The sequence below is a fragment of the Tyto alba genome, unplaced genomic scaffold (genome assembly GCF_018691265.1).
Source record: "Tyto alba isolate M040663 unplaced genomic scaffold, T.alba_DEE_v4.0 Super-Scaffold_13, whole genome shotgun sequence".
NCBI classification, from domain to species: Eukaryota; Metazoa; Chordata; class Aves; order Strigiformes; family Tytonidae; genus Tyto; species Tyto alba.
Window position 1 is genome coordinate 25,270,723 of NW_024881275.1, and position 20,740 is coordinate 25,291,462.

Genomic DNA, 20,740 nt, shown 5'->3' on the forward strand with positions numbered 1-20,740 from the left:
AGATACAGGGGTATATTTATGAAAGGAAAAGCTGTGAGTTTTTGCTGTTCTTCAGGAAAAAAATTACTTCCAAAAAATGCCTTCTGCCACTTTTGACCGTGGATAAGGATTCATTACAGGTTTTGAGTTTATTTTATGTTATTAAAGACAGTTATGCAAGATGAAAGATAACAGTGCAAAAATACAATTCATCAGACCCAAAGATGTGTCTCCCTATCATGTAAGAGCTTCAAGTACCTGAATTTACACCTTGGGATTCTCTTGTCATCTCCTGTTTGCTGTGTTTATCAGGGAGAAAGGAAGGGACTGTTCTTACAGTACGCTGAGGTCATCTGCTCTGTCAAAAGTGAACCTTGTCTGCTTAAACTATAGAAAAGTTTTGACGTTTTGTTTAGTACTGGCTTCTGTTTGCCAGTTCAGCAAACAGAACTGTTTTCAGTCCCAACTGGGACTGAAACAGAAAGGCAAAGTGTGACTGTCACGGGCAAAGGAAAAATGACAGCTATAGGGGGTTTTGGTGCTTTTTGTTTGTGTGGGGTTTTTTTTTGTTTGTTTGTTTTGTAGTGAATGAATGATAATTTAAGTGGGAGAGAGGGAAGGGGACAGACTACCAGTGTACCTTTTATTAAAAATAAGGATTGTATTTCTGAATATCTTCTGAAAAGTAGTAGGTAAAAATTACTACTTACCTGCCCTTAGCTTAGTACGCATATTTATAATATGAAAATAATGTGATGTTGGGGAAGGAGAAATATGAAGGTTCAGCTGATGATTAGAAGGCCATAAGTGTTCTGTAGTAACAGAGCACGTTGCCACAGGGGCTGCTGGCAAAGTTAGGCTTTTTATTCTTAAAGTTGTAATGCTAACCTTCTAAGGGAGGATAGGACTTAATTGTTTAATACATGACCCATGTACTGTTCTTACCTTTAAAAGCTTTTAGTAATTCAGCTACTTAATCTTCCCTCTCGCTTGAATGGAATTTTATGTGGAATTTCTGCTGAAGCTATTTGTCAGGACAAAAACTGGAAGAGCAATTATTGTGATAAGCCAGAGCTTGCAGTTGGTAGGACAGATTGGCATGTCCTTCCAAAGTCAGAGTTGAGTTGAAGTCAAGGGAGAAGAAAGCAATGCATTCAAACTATTTACAGTTTAATGTAAGAAAGTAAAGAGTTGGGCTAAAATTGGAGCGTATCAGTGCAAATAAACTGGAAATAATGCAGAAGTTGAGTATAATGTTGGAGCAGCTAGATTATTAGAGGACATGGCAAAAATCAGTGCTGGAATGGTTAGAGATCAGTGCCCAGTGAAGAGCGTGTCCATGGCTCAGGGATGCAGGGGCTTTGGCAGCTGAATTTGTGTAGTAATTACTGTCTGAAGCTGCTTGCATCTGGCTTGGTTCTACTGCCTCAGCTGTGCTACTGCCAACTATCTGCTTAAAACCAAGATAGAATTAGATCCTCGAAGAAGGGGATTTGGTAAGATCACGCAGTCCAGTTCATGGCTTGACAGCCAGCCGTTGTAACCACAGCTGAAGCTGCATCAGAGCAAGCCAGCTTAACCGTGGCTTCTTTGCTGAAGCAAACAGATGGCAGACATATGTATAGAGGGTTTCTGTGGACCCATGTTGGTTGGAAGACCCTGGATGAAGGAGTAGAAACTTCAGGATCTTCAACTCTAGGAGGATGTCTGAAGATGGAAAGGAACTATATCAATACAGTGTTTTGTAGGAACTCACCAATTCAGCTACCTCTACATGGGAGATTTTAACTGGGTTTCACTTGTAAAGGGAGTTCTGTACTTAAGCAATCTTGTGTCTGTTTTTTTCATGACTTTACTAAATATGAATTGTCTTGTGAATATATCTAATGCATTTCCTTCAGAGCAACCATTTAGACTTTCCTGCATATACTTGAATTCAGTATTTTTTGTGTAGTCCCAGCACCTGTTCCTTTTAAAGTCTGGCAAAATTTTTCATTTGGATAGAGTTGTGAATAGATATATGAATATTATAGGAGGTCATTAATTGAGATTAGGGTATACAGACAATGTCCAAAATACTAATGGACTTGCTTTTTTTTAACCTGCATGTTGACTAATGCTTTGATAAATGCAGTAATTGAACTATTTATATTTGTATGACTTAATGGATTGTAATATTTCAGAACCTCAGTTTTGCATTTATGGCACTATGCATACAAAACTGCAAACTTTCAGAAAAATGCAAAATAGATGCTGTTCTTGTAATGAAGTGAAAGGGAGCTGCTACCAGCTTGCTAGTGTTGTTCCTCTCTTGTGGTATTTGAGAAGAGACTCAGATCAGTATCAGAATATTTCACAAAGATCTTGCTTCTGGGTGTCATTCATTTAAAAATGTGTGTGTGGAGGCGGATGTTAGTGTTTTGTTCATATATATTTGTTTTATTACTTTTCAGGACAATTCTAAGGGGTGTCTGTTATGTTAACGTAGTTTAACACTGAAGCATTTGTATGGCATTGAGCGAAGACAATTTATGTTCATCATTAAGGAGAGGAAGAAAAGGACATAAAGCCTGATTCAAATTTGTGTTCAGATACCTTCTGTTGAAATAGAAAGCTATTCTCTGAAGCAGCATTTTAAAGTTTCTGTTCTCCAAATTGTTTACTATTAACCATTCAACTTTTAAGCACAAATAATATGCTTCATACAATATCACATTGCTTCATACATTGAAATGCTACTAAATATCCAGGAGCTGAAGTCTGTTTGGTGGTCTCATCTTTCCTCTATCTTCCCAAAAATCAGTCTTTTACTACTCTTTGATCTGATTTGATATTCCTTGGAGACTGGGAGTCTGGACCGTGGTAAGAATTGCAGTGGAAGGGTGCTCTGGAATGAAATCCCTCCCTTCCATTTCAGGCCTGGGAATGCAGAGTCTTCCTCTTGCCTGTTACCACATGGCTGGATGTATGCTGCTGCTGTGGTTCCCAGCCCTGCTGCTGCAGGGAGCATGGCATGGTTCAGACCTCTTTCTGCTGCTGGAGCTGAAAGCCAGTGTGGGTAGCCTTACTCCAAGGACAAATGAGGATAGTGCAGAGCAGAGAATGAGTGAACCGTGTTAAGTGTCTATACCTAATTTTGGTACTTGTATATGCTTAGTGTCATAACACTGCCTTCTATCACTATCTTACTGTCACGGGTATTGATTCAGGTTATATCAAAATTGATAGGGTCAGGCTAGTAGTAGAAGCATAAACATGTTGACATGAAGCGTGCGTGCGCACTTTTAAGGTATGACTTTAGTTTGGAGTGGTTTAACAAGTAAGTGTGAAGAGCCTAGCAGTGGTTTTGAAGTTCACAAAATATAAATTTGCTGTGATTTTTATTTTCATTAGATCCTTAAATAGTGTTAATTGCAGAATTATTTTGTCATTAAAGTGGGCAAGGTGACAATAAGCATTTTCTTTATTCACTAAGGTATTCATATATCTTTAGTTGCCTGTGCTATATTTCCAAAGTTAGGCCCACAGTGGAAAAAATACCTGATTCATCTTTGCTGAAAGGATAGTTTGCACTGTTGAGATTCCAGAGACCTAAACTGGTCAACCTGTTTGAAGGTGCAGCCAGCTGTTGTTTCAGTCTCTAATAAAATAGTCAGTTTCTCTAATTGTGAGAGGTAAAAAAAGTTTTATTTTCATGTAAAGTGAATTCAGTGGTAGGCCAGCCTTCCGCCTTATTGGACTACAGGCTACCTGCAGCCTCAGGCAAAGAGAAGGAACTATACTGAGTAAAAACATTGACTTAGTGGAATCTATAGCTCAAAGGAGAATGCAAAATGACCTGGAAGGCTAATGAAAAGACAATTAATTCCTGAAAAAAAATCCCTAAAGCATACTCCATTTTTCAGCGTGCATGTAGCTGAGCTGATACTGCTTATGGAAGTAATCACTGCTGTGTTTTCAGATATCCTAGTCGGCACCTTAAAGTCACAGCTAAAACAAAGACTTTGAAGAAGGAACTTTTGGATGAATAAATCTGATTCTTTGGAAATACATTTAACTATTGCATATGGCACAGTGTACTGGTTTTGGCTGGGATAGAGTTAAATTTCTTCATAGGAGCTTGTATGTTTTGGATTTTTTTTTCTGAAAACAGTGCTGATAACACAGGGATGGTTTAGTTCTTGTTGAGCTGTGCTTGTACAGACCCAAGGCCTTTTCTGCTCCTTCCCCTCCCCCCCCACCAGCAAGCAGGCTCTGATGCACAAGGATTTAGGGGAGACACATCTGGGACAGCTGACCCCACCTGACCAAGGAGATATCCCATTCAGCAGTGAAACTGGTCAGGGCAAGGGAGGCTAGCCAGGTTGCTGTTTCTTTGGAACTGTCCTGGCATCAGTAGGTTGCTGGAGAACAATTAAGGTGGTTTTGCGTCACTCTTTCTTATTGCTTGTGTTTCCTTTGCTCTTTGTTATTTTCTTTTTGCATTTAAAAAAAGTTATTGAACTGCCTATTTCAGTCCACAAGTTTTTACCCTTCTGACTCTCTCCTGTCCCACTGGGTGAGGTAGTGAGTGAGCAGCTGTGTGGTGCTTACCTGCCTACTTGGGTTAGACTGTGACATTTGGCTTTCTGAGATTTATCTAAATCCCAGACGGTGAAGGTAACTTCTAACAGTATTAGTAGTTTTGAGTGCTAATGTGTGAGTTTATGTAGTTTGAAGCTTGTGAGTATAATGAAACATTTAAAGTATTTCAGTGTTAATCTGCTCATAGTGGCAAGAGAGGGAAATTGTGACAGTAATAGTATTGTGTTAAATTATTGAAATATTCCTTTCCCTTTTTGATCTTTCTTCTGTTGACTAAAATGGAGTAATCTCTCTACTATCCTGAACAGCGGTGTTTAAAAAATCTGAAAATTCTCCATTGTAATTCAGATTTCTTTTTAATTCATCTGCTCTTGGAATCTAATTACCTGCAGGAGGGAGAGAGGTGTAGAATATTGGTTACAGATAAAGAATATTGGTTAATAAATTTTAAAAGATCATGTGAATATTTTAACCTACAACTTTTAGCTGGGCTGATCAGGAATATGCTTTCATTATGAGTCAGAATTAGGTAAGGGAAATGGTGTCAAGAATGTGTTGTTTTTAAGTTTCACCCATTTGACAGCTAAATGCATTCATATCCTTCTGGGAGTAAATGCAGATTTTTTTAAGATGGTAACCTAGAAAACAGTAATTGTGTCAGTGTTACGTACATTCCCTTTTCAAACCTTGAATGTGAAATCTTATTCTTGCCTTGTGGAAGAAGATGGTTTCTGTAACTCATAGATGTAGAAAAAAAGAGCAGCTGTGTACAATAAAGATTTGATTTTCCTTCTCTATCAGGTGTTGGTGAGATTGAGACCAGAATATGCATACAGGTTTTTTCAGAATGCTGGAAAAAATGTGAGGAAGAGCTGAAAAAGTTATGAGTTATTAAAAAATTGAAAAAAGAAAACCCACCCTCCTTCTTAGATATTTGAAGTTTGCAGTACATGTCTTAAAAAAAGCTAAATACCTTCTGCAGCAAAAAAATGACACGCACACTCCCCCTTTCCATCTTTGGGATGAAAACCACTTGGGATTGCTCCCCCTTCCCCATTTTACCCCCCCCCAGCTTCCTGACTCCCCTCATGCCACACTCTTAACTTCTTTTTCTCCATGTGACATATATAATAGGCCTAGGAGGTTACTATGTGTGAATGAATGATATTAAGGAAATAAAATTGGATAATAGGTTGAAAACAAGATCCAGGTAAATTTGATTAAATACTTAACTGAAAATGTCCGTATGAAGTTTTTAAGGTTGTGGGATTTTTTTTTTTTTTTCAGTGGAAGCTACAAAACTCAGTTGCCTTCTTAAACTACAAAAATTGATAGGTATGTAAGGAAAGGTTCTCAGTACTTCAGGTCTTGTAATATAGGCAAGATTTTGTTCAGATGTTCAGAACTGCTTTTTGTCACTCTTGTATTGCATCTCTGAGACTGGTCAGTTTTGCAGAACTGTGTCTTGTCATCAGGTATTGGGTACATTTTGAACAGGACTGCTAAACTGAGCTTCTGCAGCTTGAGCAATAGCCACTTTTCAGGTTGGGTTAGCCTGGAAGAAGGACCTGAGAGAAGATATTAAGTGTCTCTGGAACTTGATTGCCTGAAAGGTTTCTTGTAAATTGGCCTCTGGATTCAGATGCCTAAATGCTGCCCATTTTAGGTATGTAGGCAAATAGATGCACAGCTCCTTCTCTCATTTTGAGATATTTTTGTATCCAGGTAGAAGTTAACCTCCCCTGGAAATGAAATGTGACATCCAAACTGTCAGTAAATGGTGAAAGCTTTCACTATGTATTGATCCAAGAAATCCTTCCCAGGGCAGAAGAATAAATGCAGGATGTATCTTTTAAGAACAGTTGCGTACAAGATGAGATATTCTCTATGAGATAATTAGTTGGAACAAAACATGCAGTGTGTTGCACCCAGCTTTAAAAATTTTGCATGCTGTAAATGTCAATTTTAAAAAAAAAAAAATTTGCATTCAGAGTTTGGCTCCCTTGTGTGGACATTGTTTTTGAACAATACTGGTGTGTTAGAGAAAAAACTAAAATTAAGAATCAGGCAGTTATTTGTACCATTTTTGTTTCAACCACTTGTATTACCATGTTTGAGAGCAGATATCTGTTGCTGTGCTGATTTATTAACCTAACTTTGGTTTCTGCTCTGCAAATTCAGATGTGGCTGCTTATTGTCAGCTCCTTCTGGCAGTCTGCTAACCAGCCATGTTATAATCAGTGGAAATTTAAGAATTGTCAGAGCTTGCTCAAGTAAAAATGACTTACTTGCTGATTGATTTAGTAAGGATATTAATTGGATGACTAATTAAGCAAATTGTCAGTACCCCTTTTCTTACATTAGTTGCAGAGACATTTTTGGCAAAGATGGTAGAGAGTTTTCACCTTCCTAAGGATTGTAGGAGTAGCGTAGTTAATAACAAATCTACAATTTTAGCCACTGTTGTTTAATGTGGGATAGGCAAGTTTGGAAATATTTTCAAGGAAGATTATATGTAGTCAAACTACACAGAGCTTCATAGATAATGGAGAGAAAAAAGCCTGGTACCTGCTAATTTCTTTCTGGAAATGTTCAACTGAGTTGTATCCCAGATTTGTAGAAATAAGCAGTATCACCATATTTCAGCTAGTGATTTACATGGTTGGGTTTCTAACTGTTTATGGAACTGGGCTATGGTTGGAGAGATTTCATGTGTGGGAAGAAAAGTGGAAAGACTGCACGATGAGGATTACATGTTTTAAGGGGGTTTTAGAGCAGTGGATATGGTGTGGTAGGTCATAGTACAATGTGATTGTCACAAATGGTTTCTGAGAGTTGGCTAAAGATAACAAAAAGTGAAACTGACAGCATTAAAGACTTCTCATGTTATAATTTGCTTAAATGTTACAATTTTAAGCAATTGAATTGTAAATATTTGCCTTTTAATTTTAAGCACTACAAGTACCTTCACTGTTGCTGTCAATTCACCTGGGACTTAAACAGTAATATTTTAGACTCTTGTGGGTGTGTTGAGTGTAATTGTTTGGTTTATTCCAGCCTTATTTTTTTTTCCATGTCAGGATGAAAGAAAGTGATTATTTTTCTTATCCTGGAACCTGTATTTTTTTTTCTGAGGCTCTGAATCTTCCACCATCATTATTATGACTTGTGTTTCTGTTTCTTCTGTGTTTTTTTTTTTAAGAAGTGGAGTTGTTCTGACTGAAGTACAGATTGCTAGGAAGTGTTTTCATTACCATGCTTGCAGTTTTAGACCAAATTCTTGTAGGATGCTATGTGTCTGAACCTCTTTAAGACTGGCTTCTACTAGAAGCTGTAGCTTTCTTCTTTTTGCTTATTTATTAAAGCTTTTAAGGGATCATCTGATTCCTGAGTGCAGCCCCAAGAAAATTTTTTTTTTGCTTTTTTCATGATATATGTTACATAGACAGCAACAGTTAATTTCCTGTGTGTCAGTTGTAGCAAAATGACAGCTTCAGCAGTGATGCTAGTTTAAAAAACAAAGAAAAAAAAATTCTGATTAGACTCTGATAGTTGGTACATGTGTGCAATAGTATTTTTTAGGCAGTCCACATACTGCAATTACCAGCCTTACTAATGGCTATTTTACTTGAAGCTGCGTAAAATAACTGCTAATAAATGGTGTCTTTGCATATAGATACTCTCTTTTTAAGGGTAATGATGAGATGGTTTCACAACCAGGAAAAAAAAAACCCACCACTTTATTTTCTGAAGTTCAGAAAACTTGATGTTAATGGTTGCAAACTTTATGTTCCTGGACTGTAATGTCTCCTTTTCAGTTTGAGTTTCGAGAAGATAAAAGCTACTTTAATTTCTTAACTAGTAAAGAATAAAAGTGACCTAGAGGGACAGGAGAAAGCCACTGAACATCTGGAATACTGAACTTCCAAGTGCACTTGTACAAGCAACAGCCTTTGGACATGAACCCTCTGTTAGATTATTAATAGCTGATACTACAGCTGTATTAAAATCTCTCTTCATTGCAATAATGGCAGCTTTCCTTCACTGTCTTTCAGGTTTCCTTGTACTAATCCCCTGTTTTCATGGTAAAAGCATTAAGATCCATTAATATGGGATACTGCTGTAGTAATATGAAACATACATGGGCAATTGCCTTGTATGGCCATGCCTGAACATACTACATAGTATAAAGAATAAAGCCTTCTCCCTGGGACTTAAGACTTTTGTTTTAGAAGGTGTGATTTGATTAACTATACTTTTCCTGTCACAGAGATAAGCTATATATGGCTGGCTGAATTGTGCAGCATTACCTGAAGGCTTTTCCATTATAGTGCTTGCAAATATGATTTTGCATGCTGACATAAGTGTTGTCATAGCTATGTGCAGAAGTGTATCACATTAAAAAAAAGTCATTTGACATCTGGACTTCATTTTTATTTTTTGTAAAGTCTGTTACTGCAAACATGTTAAGATGGTGGCAAGATTAGTGTTGTATTATTTAGTGTAGATGAAAATTGTTACTTGTCTTCATAATGTGCTCAGAGCACTTCAGGTTTTTAATAATTGTATTGTTAATGAAGCTCAAGACTTTAGAGAAATGGGAAATTCTTTGCTAAAAGAAATTATATCGAAGTGTTGGGGAAGAGGGAGGTTTTAAAGACATAACTGTTGTCTAACGAGTGTCTCTCTCTTCTTCTTGCCTCCATATTCTCATGTAGCAATGGCTCAAGAAGCTGGCAGACGTGCTTGGCCCACACAAGCAGAAGGATACCAGACCATTACGGTTAGAAGACGTGAAAGACGACATAACTATGTCAGTTTTAGACCATCTTTGAATAGTCAAGATAGAGATGAACATCAACACAATGAAGCCTGTGACCGATTAGATTTAGAAGATGTTCAGGAAGAGAATTCTTTATGTAAGTGCATGTCTTTGTGTATGTTCCAGTTAATGTCAAACAGGGATGCTTGGGCATGGAGAAGGAAAGCACAGAGAAATATGAAGGGAAGAGAGTAGCCACTTAACACATTTAAAGTACAAATGCCTCTGTGGAATTAAACTTAGCATAAAGGCAAATTTAAGTATAGTCAATCTTATGCTGTTTAATTTTGTTTGAAGAAGGGCATTACTGAATGAGTTAACGATTTCTAACCAATTAGATAGCTATAACATTGTATAATACAAATTATTTTGTCTTCAAGTCAAATTACAAGTCACATTTGGAAGAGAATACCTATTATAACCTTCCATTTGACATATCATGGACCAGGTGGTTCTGTCTTTGCTAGCCATGGTGTAGTTACAGTGGGAATTAGTTCAAGCCTATAAAACATTTTTCAAGGATCTATTCTTAATTTTTTTATACTGGTCAGACCACTTCCCTTTCTTGTTTCATGTATATTGAATGTTAGTATTTCCCAAAATGTCTTGTGTGACTTTAGGATCTGACTAATAATTTAATGGAGAAATACAAAACAGCTTGTTGGATTAGAAACAATAGTCCCATTTCCTTTAGTATATAAGGTTCTCTGCTAAAAAGGTTTGATACAGCCTCAGATCTTCCAGACTATTGGGTCCTGCACCTGGGTCACAGCAGCCCCATGCAAAGCTACAGGATTCTAGGGCAAGAGAGGCTGTTGGTTGACAGCCCCCTGAATACAAGCCAACAGTGTGCCTGGGTGGCCAAGGCGGCCAACAGCATGCTGGCTTGTATCAGCAATAGTGTGGCCAGCAGGACTAGGGAAGTGATTGTCCCCCTGTACTCAGCACTGGTGAGGCTGCACCTCAAATACTGTGTTCAGTTTTGGGCCCATCACTACAAGACAGAGATTGAGGTGCTGGAGTGTGTTCAAAGGACAATGAAGCTGGTGAAGGGTCTAGAGAGCAAGTCTTATGAGGAGTGACTAGGGGAACTGGGGTGGTTTAGCCTGGAGAAAAGAAGGCTTAGAGGAGACCTTATCACCGTTTACAGCTACCTGAAAGGAGGTTGCAGTGAGGTGGGTGTTGCTCTCTTCTCCCGGGTAACAAGCAATAGGGTAAGAGGCAATGGCCTCAAGTTGTGCCAGCAGAGGTTTAGATTGGATATTAGGAAAACTTTCCTTACTGGAAGTGGTGTCAAGCACTAGAAGAGGCTGCCCAGGGAAGTGGTTGAGTCACCATCCCTGGAGGTAGGTGTTGATGTGGCACTTAGGGACATGTTTTACTGGTGGACTTGGCAGTGCTAGATTTATGGTTGGACTTGATGATCTTAAAGGTATTTTCCAACCTAAATGACTTTATGATTCTGTAAAGTAGCTTTTTTTCTTCTTTTATAGACTATTTTGTAACTGCTTTCGCCTTCTGATTTTTTTTTTTTAATAGCATAGCGCTAATTTAACTGTCATATGCCAGCGTTCTTGGAGACTGTTATGTGATGGAGATCATCAGGTGGAGTGGCTTTAACTTTTTTTAATTTGACCATTTTTGCAGTTGTCTATGCTTTACACATTTTCTACACTTCCATCTAGTTAAAGGTTTATTTCCCATAAGGCAATGTTGACACTTTTGGAGATCTTCCAACCATGTCTCTATAATGCTAGCACCTTTCTTGTTGCAGTTACTCAGAAATGAGCATGCTATTATTTTAGGGGTCATAAGAAATATGCAATTTAGAGTATATTAGCTCTATAAGAGAGTGTACAATCTATTAGAGTGTATTACCTTGTCTATAAATCCTAAGAGTGACTTATTTTCTGTATTAAGTCCAATAATAAAATGACTTTGGTCTTTTTTTTACTTTTGTATTATGACTTTTCAAAATTTATCTTTGAGAAATGCTTAGGATTGATTTATTTCCCTTGCCTCAATTAGATTACACTTTTCCCCAGTCGATACGTATTTTTTGAAGGGTGGGTACTTCCTAAAATATGCTGCATATTTCCTTGCTAATTGGCTTCACATCTTATATACATCTAATCAATTGTGGAAGATGGATAGGAGGGGTTATCCTTTAAAATATTAAAAATCTGACTGGACTTCATCCTTGATAACCTACTATTGGTGACTCTGCATGAGCAAGAGGGGTGGACTGGATGATCTCTGGTCTACTATCCTCAGCTATTATCTCTGGTCTACTATCCTCAGCTATTAGCAATTTAGTGAAGGAGCTTCAAGATTTTAATCAGATAAAATGTAATGTTACAGTATTGCTTCCTGCAAGCCAGACTCCTAGTGCCAAGAGGCACAGCTCTCGTAAGAGTTCAGTGCCATGAAGTCACCTATCTAGATATGGATTAGCTATTTAGATGAGAGGTTTTTTCCCCCTTTTTTTAACCATGGAATACTCATTTTACATGGTTTCTTACCTCTACCTGTTTTTAAAATGTGCTAGGGAATTCCCTGTTAACCATGTATGTCTGTATTTTTTTTTTAGTTAAAAGTTTCCAAATATCTTAATATTGACTTAATTTCAAGTACTTTCAAGTTATGCAAGCCATTGTATGTTCAAAAATAGTTTGGACTACTGTTTCAGGAATTTACAAATGACTTAAACTAAGCATCAATTTTGTAGGAGAAGCAATATACATGTCTGTATGTTGTTTTAACTCTTGCTGCTGGATTTCATTTTATTGTCCCTTTTATGCAAGAAATGTTCAAGTGTAATATAACCAAACTGAATTTGTGGTGATGGTAACTACTAACTGTAACTTCACATTCATCCCTGCTATTATTTTCTTATGAGGAGTTACACTCACAGCTGCATGTACAAAATATAGTGTTATTAGTATGTAATTTATAGTAGTGATAAATGTCTTTATCTGAGTGTAGCAGGAAGCACCATTTAGCCAGTTAATGGATAGTCAAATTTTTAACTTATGGAAAAAGTTGTAGCTTTTAAAATCTTCTAGTGTTTTTGTTTTTATTTTTTTCAGATTTCCTATTTTCATCTTAATTTTCTTTTATATAAACAATGTACAAATGCTGCTTACGTATCTGTTCCTTTAATACTTGTTTGTTTTCTATCACAGGCTGAGTTGAAATTGTATCATTTCAGTCTATTTCTATATGCTTAGCTTATATAAATGAGAAAATAAATGTATTAGTAAAGAAGGACTCTAGTAAATGTTTCTCTACCTAATTGCAATGCAGTCTTAGTGAACTTTCCTTTGTTTTTCATGAGCGGTTGTTGTAGATGAGAATATTTCTATTGTGTTTGATTATTCCAATGTGTTCTTTCTTAGCTTTCCGTGAAGGTTCCAATCTGTTAGTTCAAGTTTCTTCTGGTTTATTAGATGAGCCTTTGTTAGAAAATACTAGAACTGGAGAACCCATTTGCCGAAGTATATCAAGGCAAACTTCTGAAGCAAAGACATCGCAATCTTCTCTATTCACTTATGGTCTGGAAGGCAACCAAATCTCATGGAACTTCATGAATCCTAATGAAAAATCTGAGGACCTTGCTGAATACTCATCTGGAGGGCGAAATGACTTAAATGGTCAGAGTGGAATTGCTTCTGTAAATGTTGACTCTTGTGAGCCAGATAGCAGTGACAGAGAGGAAGGTGATGCTCAAGACAAACTTCCTTTGCCAAGAGAAGAAGCAGGTGTGTTTCAGCAAAGACTAGATAATATGCTTTCTGAGTTAGAAGAAGGCATAGAGTCTTCTACTGACTTGGAGTCCAGACTGTCTGCTCTCAACCGCAGTGTTTCTAGAACAGGTTGTGAAGGAGCAGGACCAATGCCTTTAATGACATATTTTGGCATGGATTCGAACTTGACATGTCCAAACAACAGGACATTTAAATCTTCAGCTGAAGATCAAGCTATACCAAAAAGTAACCCAAGTGATACCAATTGTGAAACACCACAGACAAAAAATACAGTCGATGTTGCCATGAGAACCCCTCAAGCAATTGCTAATGAATTAAATGGCAGTGATGGAAAGACTGACCAAGGAAATTCAGCTGAGTGTGTGGTGAGACCTAAAACGAGAAAAGAAAATACTGCAAAACAGTGGAAGCTTTTCTCTAGTGATGATGATGACGACAGTGATTTCTGGAAGAGATTTGAAATCGCTGAAGGCCAGCAAGGCCATGGTGGGCGTGATGTGAGAAACAGTGATGAAGTACATTGTATGTTCTTTGACTCAGAGCGTGAAGCTAATCAACAGAACACAGAAACAGACCAAAGAGAAAATGCAGCAAATAAAGAAAGAACTGTTTCAGAACTTTGGAATGAATTTGAAGAATGGAGCAGAAATTTCTCAGCGTTGCACAGAGATCAAGACAGGTAAAATTCCCTATTTATATCTGTATTAGTATTGAATCTTTTGTGTAAATAATGTTCAAATCTGAATAATTTGTTAGTGAATAGGACACAAACTCAAGCAATTTCCAAATATGATCACATAACAAGATGCCAACTTTTCCTTTCAGTTCTCCCTTTCTCAAGTCCATCTAAAGAAAGAGTAATATACATTCTGCTGATAATGTAATAAACCTTTTTTATGCTCAGGGTTAAAGTGTCTTACCACTAAGGAAGATTACTTCTTTACTTCTATTTTTATTGTGTGGATGGAGGGTAGAGAGATAAACATTGTTCAGCATGGTTTTTGGCAAATTATGGATCTTTCAAAGTTCCCTTCAAGACTTGTTATTTTCAGAATTTGTTCTTTTTGTCATCAGATCTCAATATTCTGCATGACATCTTATGTGTGATCTTGTCTTCAGCCTTTTGAAATAAATTACTATTCTTCGTTGGCATATCTGAAGAATAATTTGATAGGATTGTTTATAATCCCTCCTTTTAATCAAAGTTGTTTAGACTAGTATGTGTTTCCAAAGTAACACTTAATGAATATAGTTTCTGATCTACAAATGGCTCCAGCCTGGTCACTAGGAGCAGTATTTAGGCTCCTCTTGTTTTGGCCTCTCTACCCAGAAGACACAGTAATTTGGATAAACCTTGTTTTGATTACCTTTTACTCATATAATGTTGGTTAAGAACTTTTCACTGTGGGTTGGTGTTATGTAGTTGAGCTATCTGAGGGTAAAACAGATTTTTAACTTTATGTTCATTATAGTAAATGCAGTAGTGTTTGTGGTGGCTTTTGTTTGATTTTTTTTTTCCCCCATTTTTCTTCGAGTTTGTTTTCATCTCACTGATTCTGTTCCCACTGCACTCTTTACAAGACTTCTTCTGTGTGTTGATGTGTTTTTTTGTGTTTGTGCTTGCCATTAGCCTTCATAAGCAAACCTCTTAGTAGATTGTTTCCACTGCTTTTGTGAGGAGAACAGCATGAAAATTAATCTGCATACACCCATCACTAAAATATTGCAGAGTCCCAATTACGAGAGAACAATCCTTAAGATGTTGTAAAATGGAGTAGTAGACTTAATTTTGTTTCTTCTTATTAAAGATACGGGTGGACTTGCAAATGAATACTTTATTCCCTTATAAGATTTACTTTTTGAAAATTTTTATTACCACATAATCTTCTCCACTTCCACAGTGCTGCTAGTAGAAGATTAAAATACAGTGGAGGAAATGGACTGCATTTTACAATTATCACATTGGCTTCCATGAAGCTAGGTGATGGCTTTTTGTATCATGACAAAAAGAAATAAAGATTGCATATCTGAAAGTGACTGTGTAAGTTGTGATGGCAATAACTGAACCAATAAACAGGAAGCATGTGGTTTTTAACTTAAAAACCCACATAATTTGTGTTCTAAACCCTCAAAATACTTATGAAGTAAATTATCACTGATTACTCTGTACAAAGGAGTAATCTATTTTTTTCTCAAAGTGCAATGTTTTATATTTAAAGGATTAAACCATATTACATGTTCAAATGTACATATATAGCTGCATAAAAAGCAAAATGGACATATGTGTCAAACTACATCCTGCAACTCAACTTCCACTTATCCAGGGAGAAATTCACCTTGCTGATTGCTCAAACCTGGGATTTTACCTCCTGTTTTTGCTTCAAGGAGGTGCCCAACTGTGATGGTGTTAGCATGTAGAAGCTGTGTGGGAAGGAGAAAGAAGTTGTGTTTGTTAAGAAGTTGTGTTTGTTAGAACCACAAATGCTATTATGGTAGGTCCCTGGAGGTCAGGGGTAGTGGGATGGGGATTGGCTCCCTCCATTTAGTCTTGAATCATATGGCAAATACAGGCCAGTTCAGCCAGGGGAGAGACTGTTCTCAGAAAATAGATGTGCATATGCTAAGTTCACAGAATCTTAGAATGGTTTGAGTTTAAGGGACTGTAAAGAGTTCCAACCCCTGTATCATGGGCAGGAACATGTTCTACTAGATCAGGTTGCTGATAGAAAAATATATTCCTGCTTCGAGATGGATTATATAAAAGCATTTTAATTTGATCTTCATTATTCATGTAAAACTTGCAGTATGTAATGTGTAGTCTTTCAAAAGTACTTGTAATTCATTAAATAGCAAATTGTGTTGGCATGTACTTGTAATACTAGATAGGAGGGTTTCTTTAAAGTGAGTTTGTAGTTGGGGAGGTAACACTGATACACACAGGCATACTGGATTTAGCAGATTGAAAACTGAACTGCAGATGTTGTGATTGTTGTATAGTATGTGCTCTATTAAGCCTGTTTGCGGTTCACATATCATTAATTTTCTGTAACTTTATGAAGTGTCATAGCAAGTTGACTATACTTTAAATTTTAGTAGGTGTCAGCTGTCACTTAGTATTGAGTGAACCTTTGAAGTGGCATTACCAAAGGTAGATAACGTCATCCTTCTTGAGATTCTGCTAACATCACTATTTTGTTTAGGCTGTCCACAACTTGTTATTTACTGCCCTTTTCTATGTGGTGGCTGAGCAAAATTTTCTTTGAAAAACTCTCTGCCATTCATCTGTTAGGGCTAGTGAATTATGAAGTTTTCAGTAAGTCATCCATTGCACCTTTGTATGACTACAAAAGGAAACCATTGTATATGGCTTAAAGGTTATGAGAGTGTTTATTTTTAAGTTTTGTTTGGCTGAGAGGTAAGGCCGACATTGTTTACTATTTATTAAGCAAGCATTGGTGTTATCAGTGTCACTGCTGCTGTTTTCTCTTTGTGTTCTTGGAGAAAGATGTGTATAGTGAGTCTGGGTTTATATTCCAGAGTTGTTTCATGTACTCTGCAAATGTGGAGTGGGAAGAGCAAAACATTTTTGCAAAGTGGGGTAGGCAGAATGCTTTTTTAGGAATTGTTTTTTTTAATCACCTCTTTATGTATGTTTGCCTTGTAATACATCTATAAATAGCAAATAATTTCTTCTGGAAAAAATAGTCTATATTGAAAGCAATGTTCATAGAGAAGTAGGAAATTACAAAATGTTAGTGTTTGTTTTCTTTCCCCTAAAGCAGTGTTTAAATTTACACTTTGTTGCCTTCTTTAAGTTGCAGCTCAGAATCCAGTGATGAATGTTTTACAGATGTGCATAACTATTTTACTGATAAAGACTGTGTGACTGGCCCAGGCAGGCAGGAAGGTGGGCCTGAAGTGCTGAGCAGCAGCAGAGGTGTAGAAAGGAGCACGGACTTCAGTTTGCAAGGAAGGTATGGTTTTATATTATTAGCTAACTTCCTTTAAGTTCTGATGTCAGCAGTAACACAGTATCCACGTGACACTACACAGAATAACATCATTTCTAAAAGTAGTTACTATACTAGTAATAATAATTTGCCGACATCAAAAAATCTGAGTGGTGGTATATATTTCAAATCAGGGAAAAAGTGGCATGTCATGCAAACAATTCTATTGTATTAAAGATACAGAAATAGTGAGAAGGCATTGGCATGTAGTGTCAATATGCTGGATATACTGATTTCAAAAAACCAGATTAGGCAAGTTAATTGTAAAGATATATATGTTATATACATATCTTCTGATACTGCTTACTACTCCCTGCAAAGCAGTTTATCTCTTTGCTTTATTGTTTTTCATATTCCACTGCTGCTCTTTATTTCTGCAGCTCTATCAGTGATTAAAGTAAACTTGAACTGTTAGCTTTCCGAGAACTTACTTATTTTTGCAGTCATTCAGTACTTTACTTTATAAAATGTATCTGCCTTTGTTGCAAGGCAAAATTTGTACCTATAAATAGCCAAGGAAAGTTTTATTTTTCTAAGCATCTAATAAAGACCCAAACTAAGAATAAAAGGTCAATATAAAACAACAAACCATGCTCAAGTCTTCTTTCAGCCTCTTCCACTCCTTGGAAGAATTAGTGTTACTTTATGAAAACATTATGAAAACTCATCTATTTCAGGACAACAATGGAGCTGTGTACTCTTTAGCTTTCTTTGATGTGAACAGTCTGCAAATGTACCCATTTCTAACATGATTCCTGTTTATTTGCCCTTTGATAAGGGAAGTGGAACTTGCAGCCCTGTGGCTCTAAACATCCAGGTGACTCGGGCTCCTGCAGTAAATCCAGGAATGAGTCCTCGTTATGCGGATAGCTTCTCTTGCAAATAGTATCTCTTTGCATTCAGGCCAAGCTTCCCCATGAAGGCTGTTTCATGGTGTCAAGAGAGCTTTTCTTTTTAGTGGCTTTAGGAGCTCGTGATTGAATAAGAAAATCTTTAGTACCAAATTTACTAGCCCTCTCAGGGTTACTGCCTGTACTAGGGAAAATGCAAAGCAAGTTACTTGCTGTACTGTTGGCCTTGAGCATTATACAAATATTTTTGCCATAAAATCATGGGTGTACTAGATTCTGGGTCTGGAGCTGATACCACTGGGAGTTTCTTGTGTTTTACAGCAAATGCTAAATTCGTAATCTGGGACTCTACAGGCTGGGAAACATACACCTTTAGCCCCTGTAATATGTGTAGCTTTTTTGCTTGCATGTGTTTGTAAATCTCCTAGCTTTCCATTTGTTTATTTGTAGGGAACAGGCATTCCCACATCTTCCTTTGGAGGAAGGAGAGATTCCTTGGTTACAGTATCGTGGTCGAGTAGAAAGTGGTGATGAAGATAATGAACCAGTTAGTGAGTCTCTGAATCCTGGATTCTTCCCGTTGGATAGAAATAACCTTGAGGATGATTCCAGTGTGAGTGAAGAGTTGCGTGTGGACTGGAGGTATGCCTCTGATAGTTTTCTACATTAATTTCAGAGGTTTTGTAGTTACTCTCTTGCTTTTTATGTAAGATGTCAAAAATACTCATGGCTTTCAGTATACACTTGCTTCAAAGGCTAATAATCTGAGTATTAAGGTTTAAGGTGCTTCAAGTGCTCTGTTTTTTCTAATGAGAGAGGAAAGGATGTAGATTTGCTAAATCAGGCTGTGATCTGAGAAAATTCTGGTGCACTGAATAATCAAGGGATGGGTGTACTTTTTCAATTAGTTTTCAAGATGGTAAGTATAGTGGAAGTGTATCACGTGAGTCAATATGAATGTCATCAGCATTCAAGTCAGTGCTATTTTATAATTGGTCTTTTCCACGTTTGCAGCTGGTATAAGTTAGATATTATAAGTCTGTTATTTCCCTTTGAAATACCATGCACTTACCTATTATCATAATTTTGAATGCTTCACTCAATTTTCTGTCATTAGATCACTGAAGAATATTGCAATATATTTATTACAAAAATTCTGCATATACCAGAAAGTGATTGGAGCTGCTTGCACAGCCTAATTGTAGAATAGTATAATGCTTTTCTCTTAGAGTGAGCTAGACAGTATGCTAAGTGCTAGACTTAACACTTGCTCTCTTTTGCTTATTAAAAATATTATAAACTACAGCATAGGCATATCAAAAACAGTGGTATTTTCTCCTTGAAGTTATATTGTGAAAAAGCACAACACAGACTAATGCATGAGAGTCCAGGATAGAAGGCATGTCTTCTTACAGTGTCAGGCAGCAAGCTAACAAAGGAATTGTAGGACAAAAGCTGTGTTTTAAGTGTTGGTTAGCCTTGGTAAACTTTCTCATTATTTAGAATAGGAGGGAAGATGCTTCTCTAATGGTCTGTTAAGTTTTGTCTGTTGAGCATATGCAGATTGGCACATCATTTTGCTTGTGCTCATTTTAAGATTTGATCTCTGAATGTTGAAAATAATACTCAAAGCAGCTGCCAAGCTGTGAATTGTGACACATGATGCAATCAAAATCTGAATACTAGTTGTAAAACAAACTTAACATACATATGAGACTTACTTGCTGAACTGTATGCCCTTTTACTTTGGAGTGGTCAACAGTAACTTCCATCATGTTCTGAAGTCTGTATTGTCTTAAGTGTACCACTGTACTGGGAGCATGTTGGGGGTGGCTGGGTGCTGCAGGGCAGCCTCTGAGGAGGGGCTGCCTCATGTGGGACACAGCTGTTTCCAGATAGCTCCAGCAGGCCCACTGCAGGATGGTGCCTCTGGGAAAGTATTCAAGTGTAAAATAAAGGTGTGCAGCAGAGTGTGAGAGAGGAGTGAGGACCATATGAGAGAAACCCTGCAGACACCAAGGTGAGAGAAAGGGGAGGAGGTGCTCCAAATGCTGGAGGAGAGGTACCCCTGCAGCCCCCAGAGAAGACCACAGTGGAGCAGGTAGGTATTTGCTGAAGGAACTGTGCTTGTAGAGAACTGTAGCAGTTAGTAAAGGACTGCAGCTTGTGGGAAAGACCCACACAGGAGCAGATTTATCCTGAAGGACTGCAGCTCATGGGAGGAACCTCATGTTGGAGCAGAGGAACAGTGTGAAGAGGAAGGAGTGGCAGAGAGGAACTACCATGGAATGACCACAACCCCCATTCCCTGTCCCTCTGCGCAGCTTGGGGTGGGGGTACATAGAGAAGTCAGGAATGAAGAACTGAGGTTGAGTCTGTCAAGAGAGGTCTAAGAGGAAGATGTTTTCATTTTTGTCTTTGTTTCTCACCAGCCAAATCTATTTTTATTATCACTGTATTCATAGAATCAGTAGAACAGCCTAGATTGGAAAGGACCTCAAAAGATCAGCTGGTTCAAGGTTCTGCCTTAAGTTGAGTCTGGTTTGCCTGTGATGATGATTGGTGAGTGATCCCTCTGTCTTTAACCCATGAGCTTTTAGTCTTATTTACATGCTGTCCAGTTGACATGGGGGAGTGAGAGAGCAGCTGAGCAGGTATCTGACAGACAGGCAAGGTCAACCCAACACAATGACCTCAGAGTATATGCACACAGTTGTTAACAGGTGA

The 20,740-nt window shown here is 37.5% G+C and overlaps 1 protein-coding gene across 3 annotated transcripts in view; it reads left to right on the top strand.

Annotated features, from left to right (window-relative positions):
- Window positions 1–20,740, top strand: part of PJA2 (praja ring finger ubiquitin ligase 2) — a 35,855-nt gene that overhangs the window by 4,917 nt on the left and 10,198 nt on the right. For all 3 annotated transcript variants that reach the window (XM_042788029.1, XM_042788030.1, XM_032984075.2), the window contains exons 3-6: window positions 9,282–9,482; window positions 12,784–13,831; window positions 16,968–17,126; window positions 18,464–18,655. In XM_042788029.1, the coding sequence (XP_042643963.1) occupies window positions 9,284–9,482; window positions 12,784–13,831; window positions 16,968–17,126; window positions 18,464–18,655 (1,598 nt within the window). In that variant the 5' untranslated portion in view covers window positions 9,282–9,283. The remainder of the gene's footprint in view (window positions 1–9,281; window positions 9,483–12,783; window positions 13,832–16,967; window positions 17,127–18,463; window positions 18,656–20,740) is intronic.